Here is a 27,875-nt window from a genome sequence, read left to right on the forward strand (position 1 = left end):
AGGAAGTTTATTTGGTATGTGCCAAAAGAGACATAGGACAGCCAGTCATTAGGGAATAAATTTCTCAATCTGTATTCTGACACTAAAGTTCCCTGTTGGAGAGAAGTATCCATTCTAGTTCATAGCTGCCAAAGTTGAGACAGGAGTGAAATAACTTCAGTGGCTTAAAAGAAGAATTGTGATTTCCCAGATTCTCAGCATGGGATTGACTGAGTCACCTATTTATGCCTATACAGACCCAGAGGTAATGAGGAGAAGCTCAAAGAGTTGAGAAGATTAAAGTCCAGGAGAAAGCAAAAGATGGGGATGAGACTTACTCCCCCAGGCATGACAACAGTAAAGGGACAGAGAGAAAGGCCTGACGTGGAGTCAGAAAACCTAGATTTGAGTCCCACCTTGGCAACATAGTAGCTCTGTGAGCTTGAGCAAGTCACTTACCCTTCTGGGGTCTTAGTGTTCTTCTCTGTAAAATGAGGGGATTGGATTAGATGATCTGTAAGGCCCCTCCCTTCCAGTTCTGTGATTATTCTGTGATCTGCCCCTGGAAAGTAAAGCTCTCCTCTAGGCATAGATGCCCCATAACTATGCCAACCCAGGGCCGCCTCCAGCCTCCTGACTCCTTCCACCATCCCGCAGGTGCTCTCCAGGCCTAGGCCCATCCCAGCTCCTACCTGGTAGGTACCTGTCGTGGTCGTACTCAGTGGTGGACAGCTGCATGTGATTTTGCGTGAAGGGCTGGTTGCCGAACAGGTTGCTACTCCGAAGGTTTCGGCACAGCTTCTCCAGGAAGCGAAGGACGAAGGTAATGCTGTTGACCGCTGGCAGGTTGAGGGTATGCTGCTCCCGGTCAAACACAGCTACAGAGTTAAGCAAACACGGCAGAACACATAAGCCCCATGGTGCAGGAGGAGCTGGGGCCGCACTGCTGCCAACGCCTGCCTTTCAGTGTCACCTGGTTAAACAAAGGCAAGTCAGTGCCACTGATATCCACCCCCCGGTGGGCTTTGATTGGGGGTGGGGGGGCCTCCTGCTCCAGAGTTCCTGGATTTGTGATAATGGGAAGAGTCAAGACAGGTCTGTTACACCCAGGGCTGCGAACCAAGTCTACCCAGCCTGTAAAAACAACTAGGAATATATCTGGTCCTTCATCAGCTGGGTTGAACCTCAAGGGGAAAAAAAAAATCTGTTCTTTAGGGAGCTGTCTGCACAAGTACCACTCAGAAGATGATAAGACATACTGCAGGGAGGAGGGGATAATCCATCAAATCAGAAGGAACTATAGCAATTTCCAGTACTGATTGATTTAAAAAAAAAAAGGCTCACTTCTATAGCACTTTAAGGTTTACAAAGAGTTTTGATAATAACCCTATGAGCTAAGGAATGAAAGTATTCTACGATCACGTCCATTTTACAGAGGAGCAAACCGAGACACAAGGCAGCAGAATGACTTGCCCGTGGTCACAAAGCTAGCTCAGCAGGAACGGAGGGGGCTGCAGTCCAGTGGGAAGAGTACTGGGTTTGAAGTCATAAGAGAAGGGTTCAAAATCCAGCTCTGCCACTTCTAGTCGTGTGCCCTTGGGTAAGCCCTTCACCTCTTAGTATTCTCTATAAAACAGGGACAATGACACCTTTATTATCTACTGCATGGTGCTATTATGAGGATCAAATGAGATGAAACACATAAAGCTGTACATAAATGTAGGTTATAATTATTGTTAAGAGCCAAGACTCACACTCCAGTCTTAACTCCCAAACCAGTGCTTTTGCTATTGCATCATGTTACAGCTGGGTGCCTAGTGCCTGGGCAGTCTAATGGGTATGTGCTTGTGTTCTGGTGTTTGCTAAGGTGGTGTCTAGGCACTGATGGCTCTGCTAGGCACCAGTGGGTACCTCTCAGGGCTAAACGTTGTTGTCGACTGAGGAGAGAAAAGGAAAGAGATGAGGGGAGGCCAAAGACGTGTATCCCCTTGGTGGTATTCATCAGAAATTTAGGGGGAAATGAAGCATAAGCTTTGGGAAAATCAAGGTGAAAATAATTAAGGAATTTTATGATGTTAATTCAGGTGCTAAAGTGAGTCCATAGCAAGGAAAAAGAAGGAACCGCTTTGCTCTCCTTAGCACATGACACAGACCCTCTTGTGCCTAGGAAGAGCTCTGCTTAGGGAGAATAAGGACACAGCAAAGCTAGGTAAGAAGTACTACAGTCCTCTGAGGGTGGGACAGGAAACTCCCAAACAGCTTGAAGAAATTCCCCTGCTGATCCTCATTTTTGGAGAAATCTTTAAAGTGACATATTTATGTATGAACAGGAGAGGCTTACATTCACTGAAATACTCCTGGGACAGAGGTGGGTGAAAGTGGGCTAAAGGGAGGGGGAATGTAAGCCTTATTTAGGGGCCTATTCACTTGATTCAAGGAAGGAGCCATCATTGTATAGGCCCTGCAGCTGTTCAAAAAAAGGTTCATGAGTGTGGCCAGGGGAGATCTGGGGAGCTTGGTGCTCCTGAGTGGGGAAAAGGAAGAAACAAACCCAGGCAAGGATTCTCTTCCCTATAATCACCCCACTCCCTAAGGAACCTTTTCCCACTTTTCTGAGAGTTAGGGAGGTGAGGCAGATTGAGAGATACAGCAGGAAGGAAAACCCTGCCCCTCTAGCTGCCTAGGGCCCTGGCCATGCCTGTACAGTAGGAAGGGCAAGGCAAAAGGGCCCCAGGCAGCTGGGAGAGGGTGCTTACCTGAGATGACCTCCCCGCCATGGCCCTGCTTGAGGAAGCTGAAGACGGTCTTCTGGTGGTAAGCACAGTCAATACAGGCCTGTACTGCCTGCTGCAGGACCACTGAGGCGCGTGCTGGCCCAAAGTGGTCAGGCAGCTGCTGGACCTTCTTTTTGTCCAAGTGGGGGCCAGTGCTGCCATTCTTGTTCAAGTAGATGCAAACTGCAGGAGAAAAAGAAGCCGTGGGACTCAGACAGACCCAGAGAATACAGAGTTCTACTCCTTTTACCTCCAGCTTCTCAACCCTAACATATGCTTGCCCAGTGCAAGATGGGGGCGGGGGGGTGGAGTAGGGAGGAGAAAAGGAAGCGTGTACCCAGCTGTTATTGGCCTAGGCTACATGATCAAAAGTTCTGGGAATAATGCCTACTGGGGAAAATGATGCTGTCAAAAAGCCAGGGCCCAAAACAACAGTTATCTTTCTTGTACTGAAAACAAAATTCCTAACAATTCCCCAAATGTACATTCTTATACATCCTTTCTGTCTCTCTCTCTCCATGTATTCTCCCTATCTCTTGATCGCTGTCTTTTTCCTCACACTGTACCTATTTATCTGCCTTTCCACTTCCTGATAAAGAGTGTAGAGAGCTGGGAGTGGGAGAGAGGGGAGGAGATCAGAGCGTCAGAGATGGGGTGAAGAGGTAAGGTCAGTGAGAGAAGAGTGGACTTGAAAGCTCCTTTCCTCCTTTGGCCACCTGCTCCATCCTCTGACCTGGAATTCCTTGCTAAAAGGGTTTAAGATGGTGGTGGTGAAAGGACAATGGGCCTAGACTTTTAGCTCAAATGATCACTGTTACTCTCTGAGATAAGAACATGTGCAACAGGTTTAAAATCAACTGTGACAAGGCACAAAAGCTATTCATTCTTTCAATCTTGAGTGCATTTAATACAGAAAAAGGTTAGGAAAACATTTGGTTAAATAAAAAATTCAAATTCTATCTTCTTTTTTGGTACATTATTTTCATGTATCTTTTTGTTTATTTTTTTTTTAATGACTTGGTCCTCAAAAGCTGAAAGTGGCTCTGGCCTTTCTAGACCTTTAATTGGACCTGCCTGTTGTTGGCACATTGGCCAGGAGAGAAAAATAAAAATAAAGGACACTTAAAAAATGTCAAGGAAGATTCTGCATTTGTCAATTAGGCCTGCTTCTGCCTTTGTGGTACTGGTCATGTTATTTCCATAGCACCCAGTCTTATCCATTAGCACTGAACCCAGGCAGGCATTCGAGGGAGGAGGAGGCGTGAGGCCGGCCCAGGAGAGCTCTTCTTCAGTCTTTTAAGAGGGACTCAAACCAGGTCAGTTGCTATGCTATTCAGTCACCCTCTCAGGGCTTTCCTGCCTATCAGAGCCTCCCAATGGTAAGCATTAATGCTTGCTCTTGTCTTTCCAAAACAAGCCCAAGGTATCCTCTGATCCTGTCACTTTCCAGAACCTAGGAGTGAATGAGGGGCCTGGGAACTGTTATCTGATAACATCTTTTCTCCAGCTTTATCAGCTTATGAATGACAGCAAGAACGGGGTCGAAGTTCAGATCTGGCCACAGACACTTATTAGCTGTGTGACCCTAAGCAAGGCACTTAACCTTGTTTGCCTCAGTTTCCTCATCTGTAAAATGAGCTGGAGAAGGAAATGGCAAACCACTCCAGTATCTCTGCCAAAAAAACTCCAAATGGGGTCACAAAGAGTCAGAAACAACCGAAATGACTAAACAACAGCAATAACAACAAAAAATAAAATCCATTCTCAATAAGAACCTGATACCACTGAAAATACATGTGATTACCTCTGAAGGCAATTTTAAAAGACGTTCCAAAATGTTTTCTACGACGGCAACTTTACTGGAATGAGCTCATAGCCTTTGAGGATGATTTTTTTGAAGGACATCTCATTTATATAAGTTCTTCTACACTTGTTAAAAAAAATTAGTCATATTACTTCATACTCAGACCTTTTCAGCTGAGGTTTTTTTTTTTTTTTGGTGAGGCAATTATGGTTAAGTGACTTGCCCAGAGTCACACAGCTAGTGAACGTCATGTGTCTGAAGCCAGATTTAAACTCAGGTTCTCTTGCCTTCAGGGCCGGTGCTCTATCTACTGTGCCACCTACCTGCCCCTCAGCTGAGTTTTTTTCACTGTATCTCCAACACCTAACAGAGAACCACCTAGGCCTACAGTAGGCACTTAATAAGGGTTTATTAAATTGAATTGAGTTTATTTTATACTACCTTCTTTCCTGAGCAACACTTTCCAGCCCAAGAGGATTATTTGCCATTTCCTGCTTTCTCTGTCTCTGAGTCTTCCTTTCAGGTTCTCTCCTATGCTTTGAAAGCATTTTATCTACACTTCTGCCTATGAAGTTCTTTATCTCCCTTCAAGGCCCAGTTTAAATACGATCTCCTTCAAGAAACTTCCTGAATCCTTCCAAATTAAAGTCATGTCTCCTTTCTACTCAAAATTTTTTAGAGCATTTTGTACTCATCTCTCTATCTTATCACTCTACCTTAGTAACAAACTTCCCTGTGTACACACTGCATCTGTCTTATTAGACTATAAATTTCTTGAGGGTATGTGTCACTTTTCATTTCTGTATTCTCAGTGGTAAGTACAGGGTGCTGGATATAGTAGCTGTTTAATAAATATTTGTTGGATGAATAAATGTGTTGGGAAAAATCTCTGGTGTCCCCACAACTCATGGAACCTCTTGAGATTTCTTAGGTCTTGACTGTTTTAGTACATGTAAGGCTAAAGATTTACCCTGTATAGAGGCATTTTGGACTCCAAAGGATGCAAAACTCAAAGAACCCACAGACTCACATATTAGAGCTAGTCTACTCAGTCAGTCATGTTTTTGTTCAATCCCTTCATGTTATAGAGAAGGAAACTGAGGCTCAGAAAGGGGAAGTGATTTGGCCAAGGTCACACAATGCATGACAAAGGCAAGCATAGATCTTCAGACAGACTCCCAGGCCAGTGGTGCTTTTGTGATGACCTCAGATACTGGGCCAAATATTAGTGCAGAAAAAGGCACTGGCCTTGGGACATTTAGTCTGTAATTGGGTCTTTTACCTGTCGGGGCCTGCATTGCTGAGCTGGGGATAGTAGCAGCGTCCTGGGGCACAGTGCTGGTGTCTGGTTCAGGGGTACTGGTGGTCGGCGAGGTGGGTGCTGGGTTTAACAAAGTCCGAGGTTTTCGCTGCCAAAACAGATGGAGAAAAGTTTGCCAACTGTATGTATTAGTGTGTCTCTTTCTCCCTTAATCCCAAGCATTTACTCTCCTGCCAGACTATAAGCTCCTTGAGGCTAGAGATCATATTTTATACTTTTGAATTCTCTACAGAACCCTACAAATGGTAGATATACAATAAATATTTGTTGAATGAATAAACAAACAAATGAATCAGAATCCTCTCCTTCCACCCCGGTCCATGAAGCCAGAGCTTAGCTAACCACAAAGAAAAAAAAAAACAATATTGTCATAGTGAAGTTGAACCTTCTGTCTATTCTGCAACCACCATAGTACAGATCCTCATCACCACCTGCCTAGACCATGAAACTATGACTGTAGCAATAGCCTATTATTTTTAGGTCTTTCTTCCCCCCCGTGCTCTCTCCCTTCCAGTTTACCTTTCACAAACCATCAGATTAGTTCATGTTACTCCTCTGTTCAAAACTTTTCAATAGCTCCCAATGGTTGCTGATTAATATCCAAATGCCTTCCCTGGCATGCAAAGCCCTCCACAATTTGGTGCTACCTTGCCTGTTTAGCCTTATCTCATATTATTATCCTAAAACAGTCGTACTCCAATTAAAATGAATGTAGCTTGCAATCTACTGCCTCCATTTCAATGCCTATGGTTCCTACAATGTCCCTCCATTCTCTTTGTTTAAGTCCAACCTAAATCCTCGTTCCTCTAAGAATCCTTTCCTAATTCCCCACAAATATGACTTTTCCCTTCAAACATCACATACCATTTTGTTTCACACTTCTCTAAAGTACATATCAAGTATTATATCGTATACGTGCTAGAGCCCTTCTAGTTAGTAAACGCCAAGAGGAAAGAGTTCAAATCTTATTTTTGCATCTATTCAACACCTAGTTACCATGCTCTGCATATAGTAAGTACTTATTTAACAAATATTCACTGAAATAAATGATGAAAATCCACCCCCCTAGACACATGCATATGTAATCACAGGATTATAGAATTAGAGCTGGTAGCAACTTTGGAGGCCAGTAAGTCCAACCCCCTCATTTCATAGATGAGGAAATTGATGCACAGAGAAGTTAAGTGATTTGCCCAGGGTCACATGATTAGTAATGATCTGAGACAACTTCTGAACCCATGTCTTCTTTATCAGAAGTCTAATGCCTTCTCCACTGCTATGCTACCTTTTACAGCCCCTCTTCCGAACTTCACCATTTCTGCTGAAGGTAGCACATTCCTCCAGTCTCTCAGATTCATAACCTTGTTATTATCTCTGACTTCTTCTCTCTCACCTCAACGTGTTCAATCAGCTGCCAAATACTGCTGTTTATAATTCTACAATGTCTCCCACATTCAACCCCTTCTCTCTATTTACATAGCTATCATCTTAGTTTGGGGTCCTTATTGCTTGTCGCCTGGATTTTTCCAAGTCTCCTAATTAGTCTCCCTGACTCTAGTCCCTCCCTAAACTGCTATTAAAACAATGTTCCTTAATCACAGATCTGACCGTGGCACTACCTTACTCTCTCAATTTTAGTGGCTTACTACTGCCTCTCAAATAGAGTATAAACTCTTCTATGTAGCTTTCAAAGCCCTTCACAACTTGGCTTTAACCTATCTTTCCAGACTTACTGTACATTACTCCCCACCAAATACTGTCTGGTCCAGACAAACTGGCTTTCTCTGTGCCTCACACACAAACACAAAATTTCATTTCCAATCTCTTATGCCTAGAGTGTACTTCTTTATTACCTCTGCCTCACAGAATCCCTGTCTTTCAGACACAGCTCAAGCACCATGTTTTTACATGAAGCCTCTCCTGACCTCCCCAGCTGCTAGTGCTCTCCTTCCCAAAGTACCTTAAAATGCTTTTAATTTATTCTGTATATACTTATAGGTGTACTTGTCTTCTTCTCCATTAGAATGTAATCTCCTAATGGGTGTGGATTGTTTCATTTATTGTCTTTGTATCCCCAGCCCCTGGCACAGTACCTGGTACACAGCAGGTGCTTAATAAATGCTTGTTGACTGGTTGATACATACTGGGGATAGAAACATAAAGTATGGAGAAAATGAAATCCAAAACAGCGGAGGTGAATGTGGGCCCCAATCCGATACTATAAGAAGTCATACTACTACAGGAAGACTTCCTGGAGTAGGGGAACCCTGAAAGATTACAGGGTTCTTTTCTGAAACTCTTTTCCAAAAGCTTCTCTGAATGTTAGAGAAAGATAAATCCCCTCAAAGAACACCACTCCCCAAATGGCCCAGGCACATTCTGTTAGTAGCATGCAAAGTGACTGACGGGCCCTCCAACTTCTGAGGAGTTTACCATTTATAAAAGATGAGAGGAACTCAAAAAGGTGAACAATCATACACATAAGTATAAAATAGCATAAAGTACACACTATATACCAGCATTAGCATATTCTTTGTATGGTTAGTCATACAGTATAGTTTAACATGTAGTACACAGTATGTGTTACATAGTATAGTTATAAGTGAAAATAATTCATATTTATATGCAAAGCATTTTATCAACTTTATCCTACCTGACTTTCATAATATCTTTATAAGGCGGGCAGCACAAGTTTTAACACATTTTCACTGAGCAGAGAAGAGAACAAAAGCTCAGGGATATTAAATCACTTGGTCAAGGTCACAGAGCAACGTGTATTCACAGTTGGGATTTGGAACCAGGTCTTCTGAACTCAGGTTCCCATGTTCCTCCCACCCCCCAATACATCACGTTGCCTCTGAACATCAGAATAAGGGATGGGTCGGAGAAAAGACAGAGGGAATAACTAAAACTCCTGTGAGCTAAAAAAAGGCCTTGAGAAGAAGTGGGACTTCTAGAAATTCCTGGATAATAGAAGGAAGCTGGGCAAGCTGGGAAGTGTACATGGTATGTAGGAAGAGGGAAAAAGGTAATTAGGATCAATGGATAAAGGAGAACTCTATCAGGGCAAGGAAATAAAAGAGGTCAGGTCATCCCAAGCAACCTGGTAAGGGGCCATAAGGCTGAGAATGCATTGTCCAATTTCAAAAGATTCATTACGGAATATGCTAACCACATTCAGAGAAAGAACTGTGAAGTCTGAATACAGATTGTAGCATACTTTTTCACTTTTTTTTTTCTTTCTCGTGGTTTTTCTCTTTTGCTCTGATTCTTCTTTCACAACATGACTAATGTGGAAATATGTTTAACATGATTGTACATGTATAAACTATATCAGATTGCTTACTATCTTGGTGAGGGGGGGAGGAGAGGAAGGGAGGGAGAAAAATTTGGAACTTGAAATTTTACAAGAATGAATGTTGAAACTATCTTTACATATAATTGGAAAAAAATAAAATACTATTGAAGGGGGGAAAAGAAAAAAAAAAGAGACTGCATTGTCCAGCTGTTGATAAACCAGGCAGCAAAATGACTGTTTAGGGTATTCAGGACTATAGATAGATAGAGGGCAGAGTTAAAGTAAGTAGGCAAACCAGGGAAAAGATGGCTGTAGTAACTGAAACAGGAATATTCCAAGCACAGAATAGGAATAGAGAGGAAGAGGCACAGGTGGATCTTTTCTGAGTTTTCTTAGCTCAAAATGGGTATTTGTTGAATGAATGACTCAATGTATGAATAAAACGTAGGAAAACACAACAGACTTCAGTAACAGACTGGATGCGAAAAATGGAAGAAAAGAAGAGTCAACAACAGAGTTTGCTGCTTGAGAGGTGGGTGAAAGTGAAGCACCATACAACATAATAAACATTTGGACAATCAGTTCACTGAGAGCCTCCTATCTGTAAAGCTCTATGCCTAGTGCACTGAGGTATGAAAAAAGGTCTATCAGATAGAGGTTCTGCTTTAAGTAACTTAAACCAGGAGTTCAGTAGAAGGGAAGAAAGGCACAACAGAAGGCTTTCTAACAAGAAATTCTATATCTAGGTTAAAGGCTAAGAGTGAATGAACTAAAAGAAAGTGTATAGAGTATGGCAAAAGAAATTGGTTATCAGTCCAACATAGATGGTCTTGTAGATGAGCTTACCCAGAGTATGGAGGCACAGAAGAAAATACAAGGAGAAAGCCCTCGGAGCCCTAGTGGCTGGTAGGATGTAAGTAGTGAAGGGGCCTTCAAAATCTTTTAACATTACTTTATGTTCAACCAATGTGAACAAGTGCTTTTAGACGAGGGAAGGGAAGAAAGATAAGGGCAGTTAGTGTTTTTAATAGTTGGCCTGGCCTGAAATCATCCCAGGAAGACGGAGAAGCTCAGCAGTCTTTGCTCCCTAGTCTGTTAGCGGTCTGTCTCAGATCTGGAAGAGGGAACATGCAGCAGGAAAGATAGCTATACCTGCACATGTCCACAGGCCTCTATCCATGCACTGACAAAAAGCTGCTGCTATCATCCCAGGAAGAATGAATTGTACCCCAAATTCACTGAATCAGGAGACTGTGTTAAGGGTCAAAACCCAGGAGATTATCATTCCCCACCAGCTGATCTCCAACAGTGGATCAAGTTGACACTATACAAAAACAATTCCAACCACGTCAATTAAATTCAACAAACATCTAGTAAGCATCTCCTGTGTGTAAGACCCTGTGCTACGCACAAGGCAGTTCTTTTAAAAGACACAGGGCCTGAATGTATTCTTCTCTTCCCAAAATAGTCACATGAAAATGTTCCCTTCCCTCCTCCTACCTCCCCCCGTTATTCCCACATACCCCCTCTCTACACACTTGCCAAAGGATTGTGATAACGTAGCCCATTTTGCTTGCCTACCTTACTGCCAGGCTTAGGTCCCCTCTTCTTTGGGAATTTCAAAGGTTCCACTGACTTGGATGGGGTGGAGATGGGGTGGTGAATCAGGGTCTTAGGTGTTCGGCCTCGCTTCTTGCCTGGTTTGCGGCCCCTTTGCCCTGGCTGATGCCCCAAGACAGCTTTGGTGCCACTGTGCATGCTGGGTTTCTCAGCACTCGCGTCAGAGGTGGGAAATGGGTTCTTTGGAATCACAACTGCAAGAAAAAGACTGTGTCACCCCCTCTTCTTGAATGCTATAGCTCCCATTCCCACTGATCCTGTAAGAGATGACAATAAGAACTTCTATCCAAACAGAACAGAGCTCCAAGCTTCTCCCTTGGAAAAGCTCTCACAACTCAGAAAAGCAGATCCATCAGGATCTACTGAACCCTTTGGGCAGGATCCACTCAGCCTCTTACCATTCTCAGAAAGCTCTGGAATATTACTCTTGTCCCCCATTCCTGGCCTTTCCAAGGTGTCTAGTAATTTTTGACTGGAACATTTCAGGCTCTCCCTTTGCCTTCATCTTAAAGATGAAGCAAAAGTTGCACCTGGACCTCTATTTTCTCATTTACAAAATGAGAAAGTGGAATAGATTATCTCTAAGGCCCCTTCCAGCCCTTACAGTCTATGCATCCACATTAAAATGCTGAAAAATTTGTTGGGGGTCTTTTGGGGGGTGGTTTACTGGCTAAATTTCTTTCTCAAAGACCAAGCCTTAAACCCAGCTCACTCTGGAGTTCATAGACTGAACAACAATAGGTCCCTGCTTATTAAGTGCCTGTACCACTTAATGGTATTTTTTTTGGCTCTCCTGGTTCAGAGTGAATGTAAATAGTAACTGTTTCTCTTTTGGCTAGCAACCCTGAGAGTTTGAGATTTTTTTTTGACTCGCTTCTTTTTTAAAATTTTTTTTATTAATTTATTTTGATTTATCAACAATCACTTCCATAAGCTTTTGAGTTTTAAATTTTTCTCCCCCTCCCTCCCCAAGACAGTGTGCAATCTGTTTTAGGTTACACATATACATTTCTATTAAACATATTTTCACATTAGTGACGCTGTAAGGAAGAATTAGAACCAATATGAGGAGCCACAATACAGAGAAAACAAAACAGAAGAAAAAAATAGCAAATAGTATGCTTTAATCTGCATTCAAAATCCATAATTCTTTCTTTGGATATGGATAGCATTTTCCATCACGAGACCTTTGGAGATGCCTTGACTCCCTTCTTAAAGAGGCCTATTCACTGAATGGGTGTTACCTCACTCACAGTGAGAACCCGAAAAGACCTTAAGCTTAAAAGGGCCAGGGTCTCCCACTGCATCCTGGGCCATCTCCAGTCATCCTGATGAATATCGGGCCACTGGACCCAGATGGCTCAGGGGGTGAAAGTGAGGCTAGTGACGCACAGCCCTCCCTCACTCAAATAAAAGTCAATTGCAAGTCATGTCATCAACTCCCTGATGTCATGGTCCTCTTCAAGAACAAAGGAAAAACACAACAACTGAAAAAATTCACAATTTCATCCATGTTGGTAATTTCTCCACTGCGGCAGATCACCATACATCCCTCCAATGCCTTAGTAGATATTTTCATTAGATGCTGTTGCCAAAAGCCTTCTGGTGGCGAGCCTCTCTAAATTTGGCTTTGATCCACACAGTCAGCCCACTGACAGCCAGTACTCAAAGACTTTCCAGCTTAGTGGAATCTACTAATGGCAGCAGAGTTTGTGCTTTGCTGGTACTGCCTTTGAAAATCTGGTCACTTCTATAATATGATGAGATACTGAAGAAGGACTATGATGGAGATTAAAGTTTATATATAAGGGGAAAAAACCGTATTAAGTCTTTACATAGGAGTAGCCCTGACAGTCTCATTTCTTTTCTCTCTCTCTTTTTTTTTTTAAGGCAATTGGGGTTAAGTGACTTGCCCAGGGTCACACAGCTAGTAAGTGTCAAGTGTCTGGTCTGAGGTGGCATTTGAACTCAGGTCCTTCTGACTCCAGGGCTGGTGCTCTATCCACTATGCCACCTAGCTGCCCCCAGCCTCATTTCATACTATAAGAAAGTAATAGTTTTGCTGACATACTTTGGTCAGGTTCTCTCAAGTAAAGTGTCTACATTCTTCTGGGAAGCTGGCCAAGACTTCATTCTTTATGGAGAGCAATGGTTCTCAGAATTCAAAACTTTCTCTCCTTGTTGCATCTCCTAATCTACTAAATGAGATGTGTACCCAAAAAGTGTCACCTTTGACTAATGATGAAAAACTGGTAGCAGCACAAGGTTGCACTATTTGGCCCGAGTAGACTATGATGGAGCAACAAACCAGGCAACCCTAGTCTATCCCCAAATCAGCTCATGAATGGCTGTTATTAGCATAGAAAGCACCCAAACCAAGAGAGACTAACTTGGAATGCTAATTTAGGAAAACCTTAACAAATGGATTTTCCATATACCCAACTGGGAGGCTTCAAGAGTTTTGTAGTTCTTCCCATTTGGAAGTCTAATCTGATGTTTTGTCTCAATTATTAGAGCCTAGAAAGAGTGTTGGGCAGGTTGTCAGGAAACCCAGAGGCTGTGGTTTCGGGAAAAGAACAATAGGTTTGCAGGGAAAACCCTGGTTTGAGTCCTGGGTAGAGAGGTAGCAGGTGTGAATTTGGGCAACTCCCTTCCCTTCATTCAATCTATTTTCTAATCTGAAAAATAAAGTTATCAATATGCATGGTAATAATACAATGTTCTTTCTCATGAGGATCAAAGAGGATAATCTAAGTAAAACACATTCTAAACTATGAAGTATGATGTAAATATTTCTTGCTTCTCCTCTTCTTCTGACCCTCTTTCCTTGGATAAGATAACTTTTTCAGTCTATTTTGATGATGGTTGGTCAATAAGTACCATCTGTTTCACTGACAATCATCATGTCTGCTGATAAGGCTGGGCTAGGGACAAAAAGATAGTGACAGTGCTTGCCTATTAGCAGCTACTTCTTGCCTAGGCCTTCATTTAGGCTAAGGTTCAGATCAAGGTAAGCTAGCTCTTTGTTCTCTGAAGTCTAAGCTTGTTCATAAATTTTGGCCTGCCACAGCCCAACCTAGGAATAGGTAAAGAAGGATAAGGGACTCAAGGGAAGATGGCTAGAAATTTAAAAGAGGACAAAGGAGCAGGGGGTGGCAGAAATCAAGGGAGAGAAAGCAATTAAGTCCATTAAAATTTCCAGACTCAACTTTGTACCAGTAAAACTCTGTACCTGTCTTGAGGCCCAAACCTACTCCTGACAGCTAAGCATAACTGGTGTAACTGAGATGGCCACAGGAATTCAATATAAGGATGCTTCTTCTGGTCTGGGAAGAAGGCCTGAAGGCCTGAGCATTAGGAATGCCTTTATCCTAACATGCTCAAATAAAACAGGTATAGGTAATTCACACCTTTCAGAAGAGGGGACAGAAACGGATGTGGATTAAAAAAAAAACAAGTATGTGAAGAGCCTAACAGAATGGCAGAAGAATATTGGACACAGGATAAACACAACAGCTCCTTCAGGTACAGAATGGGTCTTGCCACCTTTGGCTAACCTCCTGATTATCTATGTACCATACCCTACTTTGCACATAATCAGTACTAATTATGCCTCTTAGAAGGATCAGAGAAAGAACTGGAGAAAGAGTTAGCTAGAAAGAAAGGAGAGAAGTAGTTTGTGGACTAAACCTAATATTGATTTTCCAGCACTACTACTGCTACCATGACCATTAAGTCACATTTCTGTATTGCTTTAAAGTTGACAGAAGAAGGCCTTTCCCCCAACACGGCCAGGTGATGAAGGTGAGGTTCAGAGAAGTGACGTGAGACTCACTCATGACAGAGCCATGTCCGGTGCTTTTGTTTCCTTTTCCCTGTACTACGCTATAAACCTACAAATTACTGAAAGATATTCTTCCACCACTGCTGGTAGGGAACACTCTCTTTCCAAGGTATTGTTTAAATGGAGCAGTCTAGAAACATCCCTACCCCTATCCCCTGCAAAAAAAAAAATCTTTGCAAATATTGAGAAAGCTTTTGGTTCAATACTTTAACTGTTAATAAACTGTACCATCCCTGCCCTACTGTGGGCTCTAGAAGGTTTGGCTGATAGGTGGTGTCCACAGGAGGTATGCATATATGTTCAGTTCTACAACTTCTTAGTCAAACTTTCAGTCTTATGCCAGAAATTCCTGTGCCTTATGTTTCAGTTAAGCCTTCATATTTTTCCACCTTTCCGGGTTGCTGACATAGGAATGTTTGAAAGTGGGACAAAGTAAAGGTCTTGCAAATAAGAATCTAAATATACTTCATTAATATAGAGCCAGACTTTGGGAAACCCACACTCACAATAAGATGCTATTATTGCTCTTATATTTCTTAACCAAGAGACCACAGAGAAAGGTACCAGTGGGACGACAGCATGGTTTAAGGCTGCTAGGGATGGGAATCATTCTCTTGCCACTACAACACTAGGGGAGGGAAAAGCAGACCTATTTCAGGAGTCCTAGAACTAGGGTTACATGTTTCTAATAATACATGCATGTTTGCTGTAATAGCTACAGTCTCAGAATTGTTTTTTCTCCCCTGGAATACTGGAATCTCATGAGTTCTAAGACTGAAATCTGGTGGCTAGGGTAAGATTTTTAAAAGCCTCTAGCTGTGGGCTTAGCCCTCCTTTAGTACATGCCAGTATATATCTCAAATGGTCCAAGAGCCTGGCATTCTAGGAAAACAAATATGTGTGAGGAACATGGAAGTTAACAGAATCACATAAGCCACATTGGAAGGGCTGTTACATGGCCACATTGGCCATCTAGTCCAAATCTTCCCTGAAAAGGGATCCCTGCTACAACATAGTGGTCAAGTACTCATCTGGTCACTGTTTAAAAACTTTCTTTCAGTGAGGAGGAGCCTATTCTTTTCTGACGATGCCTATTCCACTTGGGGCAGCACTTTTTTTTTGTGAGGCAGTGAGGTTAAGTGACTAGTCCAGTGTCACACAGCTAGTAAGTGTCAAGTGTCTGAGGCCAGATTTGAACTCAGGAATTCCTGAATCCAGGGCCGGTGCTCTATCCACTGCAAAATCTAGCTGCCCCTGGGGCAGCACTTCTTGTCAGACTGAACCTGCCTCTTCACCATTCCCAAGTCTTGCCTTTCGAACCCCAGCCCAGCAGTTCTCATCGTCTCTTCTTAGAACTAAACCTCTGCAGTTCCTTCAGTTGATCATTGTATGGCCTGACTTCTAAGCCTTTCACCAGCTGCTCCTCTGGACCATCTCCATCTTAACCACGTCCTTCCTAAAATGTGGCACTGGCACCTGAACAAACATTCCAGATAGTTTCTGACCACAGCAAACTACAGCAGATGACAGACCTGGATGTTCTGCCTCTTTTAATGCCTCCTGAGGTCACCTTAGCTTTCTTGGCCACTAGATCACACTGCTGGGTCACAATAGCAACTCATGGTCTACTAAAAGTCCCCAATCTTTTTTGGACAAACTGTTGTCCAGCCAAGCCTTGTTCTTGGGAAGTGGATTTTTTTTAGTCCAAGTGTAATATGTTACATCTATCCCTATTAAATTTCATCTTATTTGATTCAGCCCAGTGTTTCAGCCTGTTTAGATTGCTTGGAATCCTGTCATCTAATGTATTAAGTACTCCTCCTAAAATCCGTGGCCTACAAATATGACAAACACACCATATGTCCCTTTTTCCAAGTCACTTATAAAAATGCTGAACACCAGAGGGCTAAGCACAGATTTGTGGGATACCACACTGGAGACTTCTTTCTAAGATGATATCAAATCATTAATGACTATTTTTTAGGCCCAATCATTCAAACAAGTCTAAATCCAACTAACAGGACTATTTCTAGCCCAAATCTCTTTATTTTATTTTTATTATAATGGTGTCATTTCCCCACTTAATAATATTTTATTTTTTCTAATTACATGTAAAGATAGTTTTCAACATTCATTTTTATAAGATTTTGAGTTCTAAAATTTTCTCCTTCCCCCCCTCCCTAAGACATCAAGCAATCTGATATAGGTCATACATGTACAATCCTGTTAAACACACTTCCACACTGTTGTGAAAGAAGAATCAGAACAAAAGGGAAAAACTCTGAGAAAGAAAAAAAAACAAAAACAAAAAAAGTTAAAATAGTATGCTTTGATCTGCATTTCAGACTCCGTAGCTCTTTCTCTGGATGTAGATAGACAGCATTTTCCATCACGAGTCTTTTGTAATTGTCTTTGATCATTGTATTGCTAAGAAGAGCTAAATCTGTCATAGCTGATCATCACACACTGTTGCTGTTACTGTGTACAATGTTCTGGTCAGCACCAGTTTATGTAAATTTTCCAGGTTTTTCTAAAATCTGCCTACTCATTATTTCTTATAGCACAACAGTATTCCATTACATTCATATACCACAACTTGTTCAACCATTCCCCAACTGATGGGCATCCCCTCAATTTCCATTCTTTGCCATATATATTTTTGTACATGTGAGTCCTTTCCCCATTTTTATGATCTCTTTGGGATACAGACCCAGAAGTGGTATTGCCGGATGAAAAGGTATGTACAATTTAATAGCCCTTTGGGTATAGTTCCAAATTGCTCTCCAGAATGGTTGGACCAGTTCACAACTTCACCAACAATGCATCAGTGTTCCAATTTTCCCACATCTTCTCCAACATTTATCATTTTCCTTTTCTGTCATATTAATCAATCTGATAGGTACAAGGTGGTATCTCAGAGTTGTTTTAATTTGCATTTTTCTAAGCGATAGTGAGAGCATTTTTTCATATGACTATAGACAGCTTTAATTTCTTCATCTGAAAACTTCTTAACCATATCCTTTGACCATTTATCAACTGGGGAATGACTTGTATTATTTTTTTTTAAATATAAATTTATTTATTTTTAGTTTTCAACATTTACTTCCACAAGATTTTGAATTCCAAATTTTCACCCCATCTTGCCCCTCCCCACACCCCAAGATGACATGCATTCTGAATACCCCTCCCCTAGTCTGCCCTCCCTTCTATCTCTCCCCACCCTTCTCTTATCCCCTTCCCCTTCTATTTTCCTGTAGGGCAGGATAGACTTCTGTACCTCATTTCCTGTATTTCTTATTTCCCAGTTGCATGTGGAAACATCTTTTTTTAAACATGTGTTTTTAAAACTTTGGGTTCCAAATTTTCTCCCTTCCTCCCACCCCACCCACCCTCATTGAAAAGGCAAGCAAGTCAATACAGGCCATACATGTGCAGTTATGCAAAACACTTCCACAGTAGACATGTTGTGAAAAACTAAACTCTATTTCCCTTAATCCTATCCTGCCCCCCCCATTTATTCTGTTCTTTCTTTTGACCCTGTCCCTCCTCAGAAGTACTTCCTTCTGATTACCCCTTTCCCAATCTGCCCTTCTCTCTATCATCCCCCTGCTCTCTTGTCCCCTTCCTCCCCTATTTTCCTGTAGGGTAAGACAGATTTCCATACCCAACTGAGTGTGTATGTTATTCCCTCCTTAAGCCAAATCCTATGAGAATAAGATTCCCTCATTTCCTCTCACCTTCCCCTGTTTCCCCTCCACTGTAATGACTTGTATTCTTATAAATTTAACTCAGTTCTCTATATATTTGAGAAATGATAGCCTTACCTTTTCCACAAGAATAGCATAAGAGACTTTGTCAAATGCTTTATTCAATTCTAGGGAAATTATATCTACGCATTCCTCTGATCTAGTAGTCTAATTATCCTGTTAGACTGGCATGACCTGCTTTTAAAAAATTTTTTATTCTGAATTTAATAAATACCAAACAAAATGGATATATCCTTATTCAGAGAACACAAAAAAGTATTATACATGAACTTACAGATCTCTATTATAGACAGCTTGCTTTTTAAGTATGTAAGTTCAACCTGTAGGTTTAAAAACTATCCTGCTGCTTCTCCATGCTTCTTTCTGGCCTTCCTTCTGTTTTCTTCTCTGCATTTAAAAAAACAGCCTCAAAAAACAAAAACAAAAACAAACAAAAATGGCCTGTGAGGGGCAGCTAGGTGGCACAGTGGATAGAGCTCTGGCTTTGGAGTCAGGAGGACCTGAGTTCAAATCTGGTCTCCAACCAGACACTTGACACATATTAGCTGTGTGACCCTGGGCAAGTCACTTAACCATGAATGCCTCAAAAAAAAAAAAAGAAAAAAAAAAGAAAAAGGCCTGTGTCTGATGAAACCATGCTGGCTTTTTTTCTATATGTTCATTAACCATCTCTTTAACATGACCTTTTATAACTGTCAGGAACTGAAGTCCTCAGATGATACTGAATTAAAACTGATTATGATGTTGATAGAATCCACCACTAACAGTGATATAGTCTTGATCAAGGCCTGGGAATGTCTCTCTCTTGGGCTTGGAAACCTGACACCACAAATGCTCTTCTGCTTGCTGGGAGTCCAGATGCATGTTCTTATACATCATACTCTGTGAATGATACTGTGGCCTCTATTAGCTACAGTATAGGTCTGGACTTGACTAGGTTGTACAACCCTGACTTTGCAGAATCACTGATGGTCTAGAGAATGAATCCTCAGAAGAAGCATGTATGTTCTCAACACACCCAAATCCAAGATGCTATTTATGTTCCAATTTTCTTCATGATTTCCAGAATTCAATCTTTATCCCAAACCACCAAGAATATCTCCACTGGGATGCTGTCCAGTAGGCATATCAAATTGAATAAGTAAAACACCAAACACCACCTCCCTCCCCCAGAAAAATCAGTTTTTCCAGTTTTTCCCATTTTTCTCAAAGATACCACCATTTTACCAACCCTCAAATCTGAAGAAACATCTTCTTTATCCCATGAAGATTTCTCTTTTCTCTTAATTCCTTTAGCAAAAGGCAATGTGGTATAGTACAAAGAGGTCTGGATTTAGAGCCAAAGGCCCTGGATAAAAATCCCTGCCCTGACAATTACCATCTATGTAACTTTGGGCAACTTAACCTCTTTGGGCATCAGTTTTCTTATCTATAAAATTAGGAGGCTAGAACAGATGATCTCTAAGGGTACCTTCCAGTTCTGTGACTATGGGATTATGATACTATAATCTATACTAGATAAATTAGCACAATTACATGTTTCCTTGTAAGTGATGAAACTTCTAAGGACACCTTTATATAGAAGGCTTCTCATGTTTACCACTGATTGTTTCTGTTACCACCTCCCATGGAAGGGATGTAGTCAGAAGATCTAAGTATGAATCTTGGGCTTGGCTAATTAATGCCTATATGATCCTGGTCAAGGCAGTTCGCCCCTCTGGGCCTCAATTTCCTTACACTGAATGCAGTTGGACCAAATGATCTATAAGTTAGCTTCCAGCTTTAAGTCCCATGATCCAAAGTCTTCTCTTAAAATCACAATGAGTTTAACCTATGGCTCCTATTAACTATCTTTCCCTCCTGAGTGAATCTTAAAATACTTGATTTCTAAGTCTGCCAGCTCTATAGAGATTGGCACATTGCAGGTACATAGGAGACAGAGTCTACCAAAGTTTGTTGCACTGGATAAAGTCCTTTAAAGGTAGTACTAGGCATTAATAAGCAGGTAGATGGCTCAGTGGATACAGTGTGGGACTTAGAGGTAGGAAGACCTACATTCAAACCTGGCCTCAGGCACTCACTAGCTGTTTGACCCTGAGCGAGTCACTTTACCTCTGTTTGCCTTAATCCACTGGATGAGGAAATGGAAAAGTACTCTAGTATCTCTGCCAAGAAAACCCCATGGGGGGGCAGAGCCAAGATGGCAGAGTAAAAGCAGTGACTTGCTTGAGCTTTCTCCCAAACCCCTCCAAATACTCATAAAAAATGGCTCTAAACAAATTCTGAAGCAGCAGAATCCACAAAAAGACAGAGTGAAACAAATTTCCAGCCCAAGACAACCTGGAAGATTGATCAGAAAGGTGTATTGCACAGCATGGCATGGGCGCGCAGGCCGCAGCAAACCTGGAGCAGGCCTCAGAGGACTGAATCGCGGGTAGCTGTGGCAGTTTCCAGACTCCTCAAATCCACGAACACCAAAGACAACTTAGAAGGTCAGTGGGAAAAGTCTGTTTCTGCGGAGCTCAGAGAGGAAGGCTGGTTTTCAGCTCCATTTCCCAAGAGCCTGGTGGGGGGGGGGGGCAGCTGCTTCCCAAGCTTCTGGCCCACAGACTGAGGGGAAATCCAGTGGCTGATCAGAGAGGGATTGCAGGGATCTCTTTGCCAGTGCTGAGGCAGGAATCTCTTGCTTTGCCCGTATCTGGATCTGGGTCACAGTTCTGGGCGGCAGTGCTGGGGTGAGGAGGAGCACTGGTGTGGAGGAGCTTGTAGTGGCTATGGAGAGGAACCCCTCCTCACAGTTACAGGACAGAAAGGAGTACTTGTGGTCACAGGCCAGGAAAGGAGTAAACACCTCGCCCCTCATCATACCACCTTGGAAGAACTGAAAATTTACAGGTCCCTACAAGTATCTCTGAAAACAGCTGTACAGACCCCCAAAGCTTGGGACAGTACATTCTCCACATTGGAAGCAGACTCTTACCTTAACAAAGAGTTTAAAACTCAAGTAATTGGCCGGGATCATGAGCAAGCAGCGCAAAAAAAGTCAGACCACAGAATCTTACTTTGGTGAAAAAGAAGATCAAAATATACAACCAGAAGAAGACAACAAAGTCAAAGCTCCTACATCCAAAGCCTCCAAGAAAAATATGAATCAGTCTCAGGCCTTGGAAGAGCTCAAAAGGGATTTTGAGAAGCAAGTAAGGGAAGTAGAGGAAAAACTGGGTAGAGAAATGAGAGTGATCCAAGAAAACCCCATGGACAGTAAGGTCCAGGGGGTTATGAAGAGTTGGACATAAATGAACAATGGATACCAGGCATTAACATCTGGGTCAGGTTGAGGCTACTTGACATGCCAAACTATTTATTCTACCTTCCCTGGTTCCCACATTGCAAACCTATGGAACTAGTAGTCTCTTTCAAGATATATTCCCCTGGTCAAGTTACACAGCTCCTGCTTTCAACTGATTCAAAATGCTCTCTCTTTGCTCTTCCTCCTCTTCCCCCACATATCTTTTTGTTCTTTCCCCAGATATCTCCTTCATATTTCCTTTATTTGGAAAATGCTGGGTCCCATGGTCCACAAACATTGCTCAAGAATACATTCACAATACACTCAGGGTTGGTTGGGAAAGGAGCATTATATGCATAATACTTAGGTCAGTAATCTTGTAGCTATGTTACACCCTCAGTTTGCTGTATATGTCTTATTTCCCCAACTAGGCTGTAAGGTTTTTTTTTTTATTGCTGGGATCATATACTCCTTCTGTGTTCTACCTAGATTGGGACACTTAGTAGGTATTAAACAAATACTTGTTTAACAAGTCACTTTCCCTTTCTAGGCCTAGTAAGATCCTAGGATTTGGAGCTGGAAGGGACTTCAGAACTCATCTCATCTAACCCTCTCTTTTACAAATGAGGAAACTGAGGCCTGAAGAGAAGAAGAATTTGTCCAAGGTGGAGTCCTTAGGCTTCATTAAGAGAGGCCTGATATCCAGGACTAGGGTTTTGATAGTGCTATTGTACTGCTCAGACCTAGACTGTATTTCTCAGGTCTGGAATCTTGTGGAATCTGGAATATTGTGCTCAGTTCTGGGTAACACATTTTTAGAAGAACAGTAATAAATTATAGATCGTCTTGAGAAGAATGACTAGGATGGTGAAAGGCCTTAAGGTTATGGCACACAACACAGCACATGAAGGAACTAGAGATGTTTAGGCTAGAGAAGAAAAAGCAGGGTCAGTCAATATACACTGACTAAGTGCCTAATATGAGCCAGGCATCATTCTAAGTGCTAAGAATTCAAAAAAAGGCAAAAGAAAACCTTGTCCCCTAGAAGATCACAATTTAATGGGGGAAGACAACAAACAAAAAGGTGCTGAGAAGAGAAATGGGTTGGGAGAGAGGAGAAATGGAAAGGAGGGAAAGAAAGTGTCTGAGTGAGACATGGTGAAGTTCTGCAGACAGATGAGAAATTATGGGTTATCTGCCCCAGTGCCCCTCCTTACATAGAGGATCTGGAAGGAGCTCTCCAATGTTCATCCTCTACCCTCTCCAATCAAAGTGGGGGAGGGGAGACCCTCAGGGTAAGGGGGGCACTGAGGAGGAATGAGTTTCAGAATTGCTTGGCTTGTTCACAAAGAGAAGTTTCTGGAGACAGTGATAAAATCCAGATCAACAGCCAGGTAGGAAATGACAAGAGGAAGCATGATGACTATCTTAAAGAATATGAGAGGCTCTCAGTGGAAAAGAGACAGAATCTAGGTAGAACTGACAGAGAGGAAGATTTCAGGTACAACATGGCATAATGGATAGAGCTGGACTTAAAGTCAAAAAGACCTCAGGTAAAATCCTACCTCTGACACTTGCTAGTTGTATAATCACAGGCAAGATATTTAAACTCTGTGATCCTCAGTTTTCTTATCTGTAAAATAGGAATGATAATACCTATAGTACATACCTCATGCAGCTCTTGTTCTAAGGCTCAAATGAATGAAAAGGCATTTGCTAAGCACTTACTATCTAAAAAGCATTGTGAGATAATGTATATAAGGCAGTTGCAAACCTTAAGGTGCTTTCCATAGTTTAGCTATTATGAAATCAGATATAGACATATATTGTTATTTTAATAATAAGAATACTTTAGGCTTGATGTAAATAAAAACTTCCTAAAAATTAGAGCTATGTTAAAGTGGGATGAGGCTGTGCTGGGGAGTTTATGTTCCCCCTACAGATCTCTGAGAAAAGACTTAATGCCTATTTGTTGGGAGTTCTTGTTCAGGTACCAGTGGGCCCTCAGAGATCATGTAGTCCCTTCCAACTCTGAAACACAGTAAAGCCAGGATTCAAATCCAGCTTCTCTGACTCAAAGTTTGTTGTTTTCACTGTACCTTGGTCATACTGAAAATTAGTGTATTAGACCAGATGATCTCTGAGTTGCCTTCCAGTTTCCACATACTATGAGTCTGTAAATTAAATTTTGTGCCTTTCTGAGTACCCAGAGTGGCAAGACTTAGGAATAAGAATATGGGGTCATCTTAAGGCCATAACTGGCCTGGAAACAGGGAAATGGCTCACTTCCCCTCTCAAAAAATTTTCCTAAGTAGTCAGTCACAGCAAGAAATAAACAAAGAGCGTGAATAACTCCCTCTCCTTGAATGTTGCCATGGAAACAGATGACTGCTCCTTAGGATACAAAGTCATCAGCAACCAAGCTAAACAAAGCCAAATTCCTTTAAGGAAAGACTGTGAGCCAGGTGAGCCCTCAGAAACACTTATGTTTAGAAGTCACATTCCATAAGGTCCTAGACCAAACCAAAGTGGTCAAAGGCTAGGAGTGAGGCATGGGAGGTTGAACGGGATTGTCTGTGTTGGGGGAGGGAGGATAAGATAAAGTCAATTCCAGTCAGCCTAGCAATTCTTAAATGCTGATATAGAAAGAGTAGAGCATGGGGAAAAGAACACTGGTTTACAGTTGGGAGACCTGAGTCCCAATTATCTGTGTGACTTTGGACAATTTATAGACTGTAAAGAATCAGTCTTCTACCCCTTATTTTACAGATGGAGAAAGTGAAATCCAAAGGGGTTATCAGAGACTAAGGTGGAATCATTTCCTTCTGGAACACTGGAGTTCATTTGATAAATGAGCTAACACAAATTCATAGAATTGATATTCTTAAAAGTATAGATCTGACTAGCTCATTCCCCAGAACTCCAGTGCTTTTAGGATAAGTAGAAATTCCTCTGTTTGGCATTTAATACCCTTCCAAATCAGAGTAGAGCCTGCCTTTCCAGGCTTCTCATATATTGGGCCCCTCCACCCTCCATATGTGCTGTGTGCCAGACTGGCCAACTTGCTATATCCCCCATACATGACACTCTGCCTCTGCACCTCATTTGCTTTCCCTTTTCATTTGGGGTTCTTGGAACTCTTGGCTCCCTTCAAGGCTGAGTTCAAGAGCCACTTTCTTCAAGAAGCTTTTTTACTGTCTTCCCAAGTTGCTACTGCCCACCACCAAATCACTGTGTATTTATTTTGTATATGTCCAGCCTCCCACGTCCACAGCCTCAGGACTGGTCTGGACTCCTCATTGTCCCTCACCCTGAATATCCAATCAGTTGCCAAATCTTGAATGTTCTACCTCCACAACATCCAATCCTTTATCTCTACTTACACAGTCATAACTTCTCACTTGGACTACTGTGATCATCTAACTGGTCTCCTTAAGACTTTCTTCTCTTGAATCCATCCTCCACATAGCTACCAAAGTGATTTTCAAAAAAAACAGGTCTGACCATATCACTCCCCTACTCAATAAACTCCAGTGGACCCTTATTGTCTTTAAAATAGAACACAAACTCCTGTTTGGCATTTAAAGTCCTTCACAACCTGGCTTCAACCTCCCTTTCCAACCCTTTAATACATCATTCCTTCTTCTCACATTCTATGGTCCAGTCAACCTGACTTTCTTACTGTCCTCACACATGGCTTCATGTCACCCTTCTCTGGGCCTTTATGCTGGCTGTCTTCCACGCCTGGAACACTCTTCTTTCTCATGTTTGCCATGGAGAATCCCTAGTTTTCTTCATAAATCAGTTCAAGCACCACAAGAAGTCTATATACCAAGCTCCTAGTACCCCCAATCCTAGAGTTGTCTTTGTTGTGTATATATTCTGTATATAGTATATAAAAATATATATATTCATATGTATATATATGTATATAGTTATATTAATTATGTGGATAATATGTGTGTACATAATTATATGTGATATACATGCAGAATATATATACAGCATGTACATACATTTCCAATAAACTCCTAGGCCCTGACACAAAGCTTTGGAGTTTAGAAAATAAATGTTTTAGAGTTGTCAATGACAGACAAGACAAGGACCTGATAACAAGCAGGAGATTTTCAGTCAGACAAACCTCTCCTGGATGGTTATGGATAGTAATTAGAGGGTAAGAATTTGCACCGGGGGTGGAGCCAAGATGGCAGAGTGAAAGCAGTGACTTGCTTGAGCTCTCCCTCAAACCCCTCCAAATACCTGTAAAAAATGGCTCTAAACAAATTCTAAAGCAGAAGAACCCACAAAAAGGCAGAATGAAATGAGTTTTCAGCACAAGACAACCTGGATGGTTGACTGGAAAGTCTATTGCACAGGCAGGGAGAGGAATGCAGTTCAGCATGGGCCATGCAGGCAAAACAGGCCTCAGTGAAGCTGGAGCAGGCCTCAGAGGACTGAATCACAGGCAGCTGTGGAAGTTTCCAGACTTCTCAACCCACAAATGGCAAAGACAACTTAGAAGGTCAGTAGGAAAGGTCTACCGACCATGGTGAGAGAGAAGCTCAGTCCAGCCCCAGTCCCAGCACAGCCCCAGGGCAGTGGCTGCTTCTGGAGCTCTCAGCCTACAAACAGTAGAGGGATCAAGCAGCTGATCAGAGGGAGATTGCAGGGATCTCTTTACTGGTGCTAAGGCAGGATTCTCTTGCTTTGCCTGTGCTTAGATGTGGGTCCCAGTTCTGGGTGGTAGTCCTGGGGTAAGGAGGAGTGCTGGTGTGGTGGAGCTTGTAGTGGCAGTAGAGAGGTAATCCTCTTCACAGTTCTAAGGCTGAAAAGAGTGCTTGTGGTCACTCATAGACCAGAGCCCAGGCCAGGAAAGGAGTAAACACCTCACCCTTGATCATACCACCTTGGAAGAACTGAAAATATATATAGGTCCCTAGAAGTATCTCTGAAAACAGCTGTACAAATACCCTGAAGCTTGGGACAGCACATCCTCCACAATGGAAGCAGACCCCTACCTTAACAAAGAGTTTATCTCAAGTAATTGGCTGGGATTGTGAGCAAACTGTGGAAAAAGGCAGACTATAGAATCTTTCTTTGGTGACAAAGAAGATCAAAACATACAACCAGAAGAAGACAACAAAGTCAAAGCTCCTACATCCAAAGTCTCCAAGAAAAATATGAATTGGACTCAGGCCATGGAATAGCTCAAAAAGGATTTTGAGAAACAAGTAAGAGAAGTAGAGGAAAAACTGGGAAGAGAAATGAGAGTGATGCAAAAAAAAAATCATTAAAAACAAGTCAACAGCTTGCTAAAGGAGACCCAAAAAAATACTGAAGAAAATAACACCTTAAAAAACAGTCTAATCCAAATGGCAAAAGAGATCCAAAACGCCAATGAGAAGAAGGCCTTAAAAAGCAGAATTGGCCAGATGGAAAAGGAAGTCCAAAAGCTCACCGAAGAAAATACTTCCTTAAAAATCAGAATGGAGTAATTGGAAGCTAGTGACTTTATGAGAAATCAAGACATTGTAAAACAAATCCAAAAGAATGAAGAAAGAGAAGACAATGAGAAATATCTCATTGGAAAAACAGCTGACCTGGAAAACAGATCCAGGAGAGAGAATTTTAAAATTATTGGACTATCTGAAAGCCATGATCAAAAAAAGAGCCTTAGACATCATCTTTCAAGAAATTATCAAGGAAAACTGCCCTGATATTCTAGAACCAGAGGATAAAATAGAAATTGAAAGAATCTACTGATCACCTCCTGATTCTGATGGCTAGTGTCACACAGGGAGGGGAGGGATATATTATACAATATTTTACATGACGAGAAACTGAGATATAGGCATCTGTCAGAAGGCAAAAGGTTAGGGACAGTCGGGAAGGGAATCTGAACCAGTGACTTCTAGCCTACTGTTCTTATAATACTACTGTGCTGTCTCAGAGCTTTTGGGTTCTGGGAATCATTATATTTGGCCTCTACCACTTGGTGTATACCATCCTTGCTGTTCCTATAGGCCTTATGGACCCTCTATATAATAATTCTTAATGATGTTGTTGACATCCATAACTCAACAAATATTTATTAGATACCGACTACCTACAAGAAACTATATAAAGTATTGTGGTAGATACAAAGAAGGGTAAGGTATGGTCTCTGACCTCAAGGAGCT

At 41.8% G+C, this 27,875-nt stretch overlaps 1 protein-coding gene across 12 annotated transcripts in view; it reads right to left on the reverse strand.

Moving 5' to 3' along the window:
* SCMH1 (Scm polycomb group protein homolog 1) overlaps nucleotides 1-27,875 on the reverse strand; it is a 163,677-nt gene that overhangs the window by 18,786 nt on the left and 117,016 nt on the right. For 10 of the 12 annotated variants that reach the window (XM_078145493.1, XM_078145491.1, XM_078145492.1 and 7 more), the window contains 4 exons: nucleotides 10,758-10,990; nucleotides 5,840-5,966; nucleotides 2,736-2,936; nucleotides 672-857 (listed from right to left, as the gene is read on the reverse strand). In XM_078145493.1, the coding sequence (XP_078001619.1) occupies nucleotides 672-857; nucleotides 2,736-2,936; nucleotides 5,840-5,966; nucleotides 10,758-10,990 (747 nt within the window). Of the gene's footprint in view, nucleotides 1-438; nucleotides 464-671; nucleotides 858-2,735; nucleotides 2,937-5,839; nucleotides 5,967-10,757; nucleotides 10,991-27,875 lie in introns of all 12 variants that reach the window. The other 2 variants (XM_078145496.1, XM_078145497.1) reach the window with 2 other exon arrangements.

This window comes from Phascolarctos cinereus, unplaced genomic scaffold (assembly GCF_003287225.1).
Source record: "Phascolarctos cinereus isolate Bilbo 61053 unplaced genomic scaffold, phaCin_HiC Scaffold_726;HRSCAF=1367, whole genome shotgun sequence".
Taxonomy (NCBI): Eukaryota; Metazoa; Chordata; class Mammalia; order Diprotodontia; family Phascolarctidae; genus Phascolarctos; species Phascolarctos cinereus.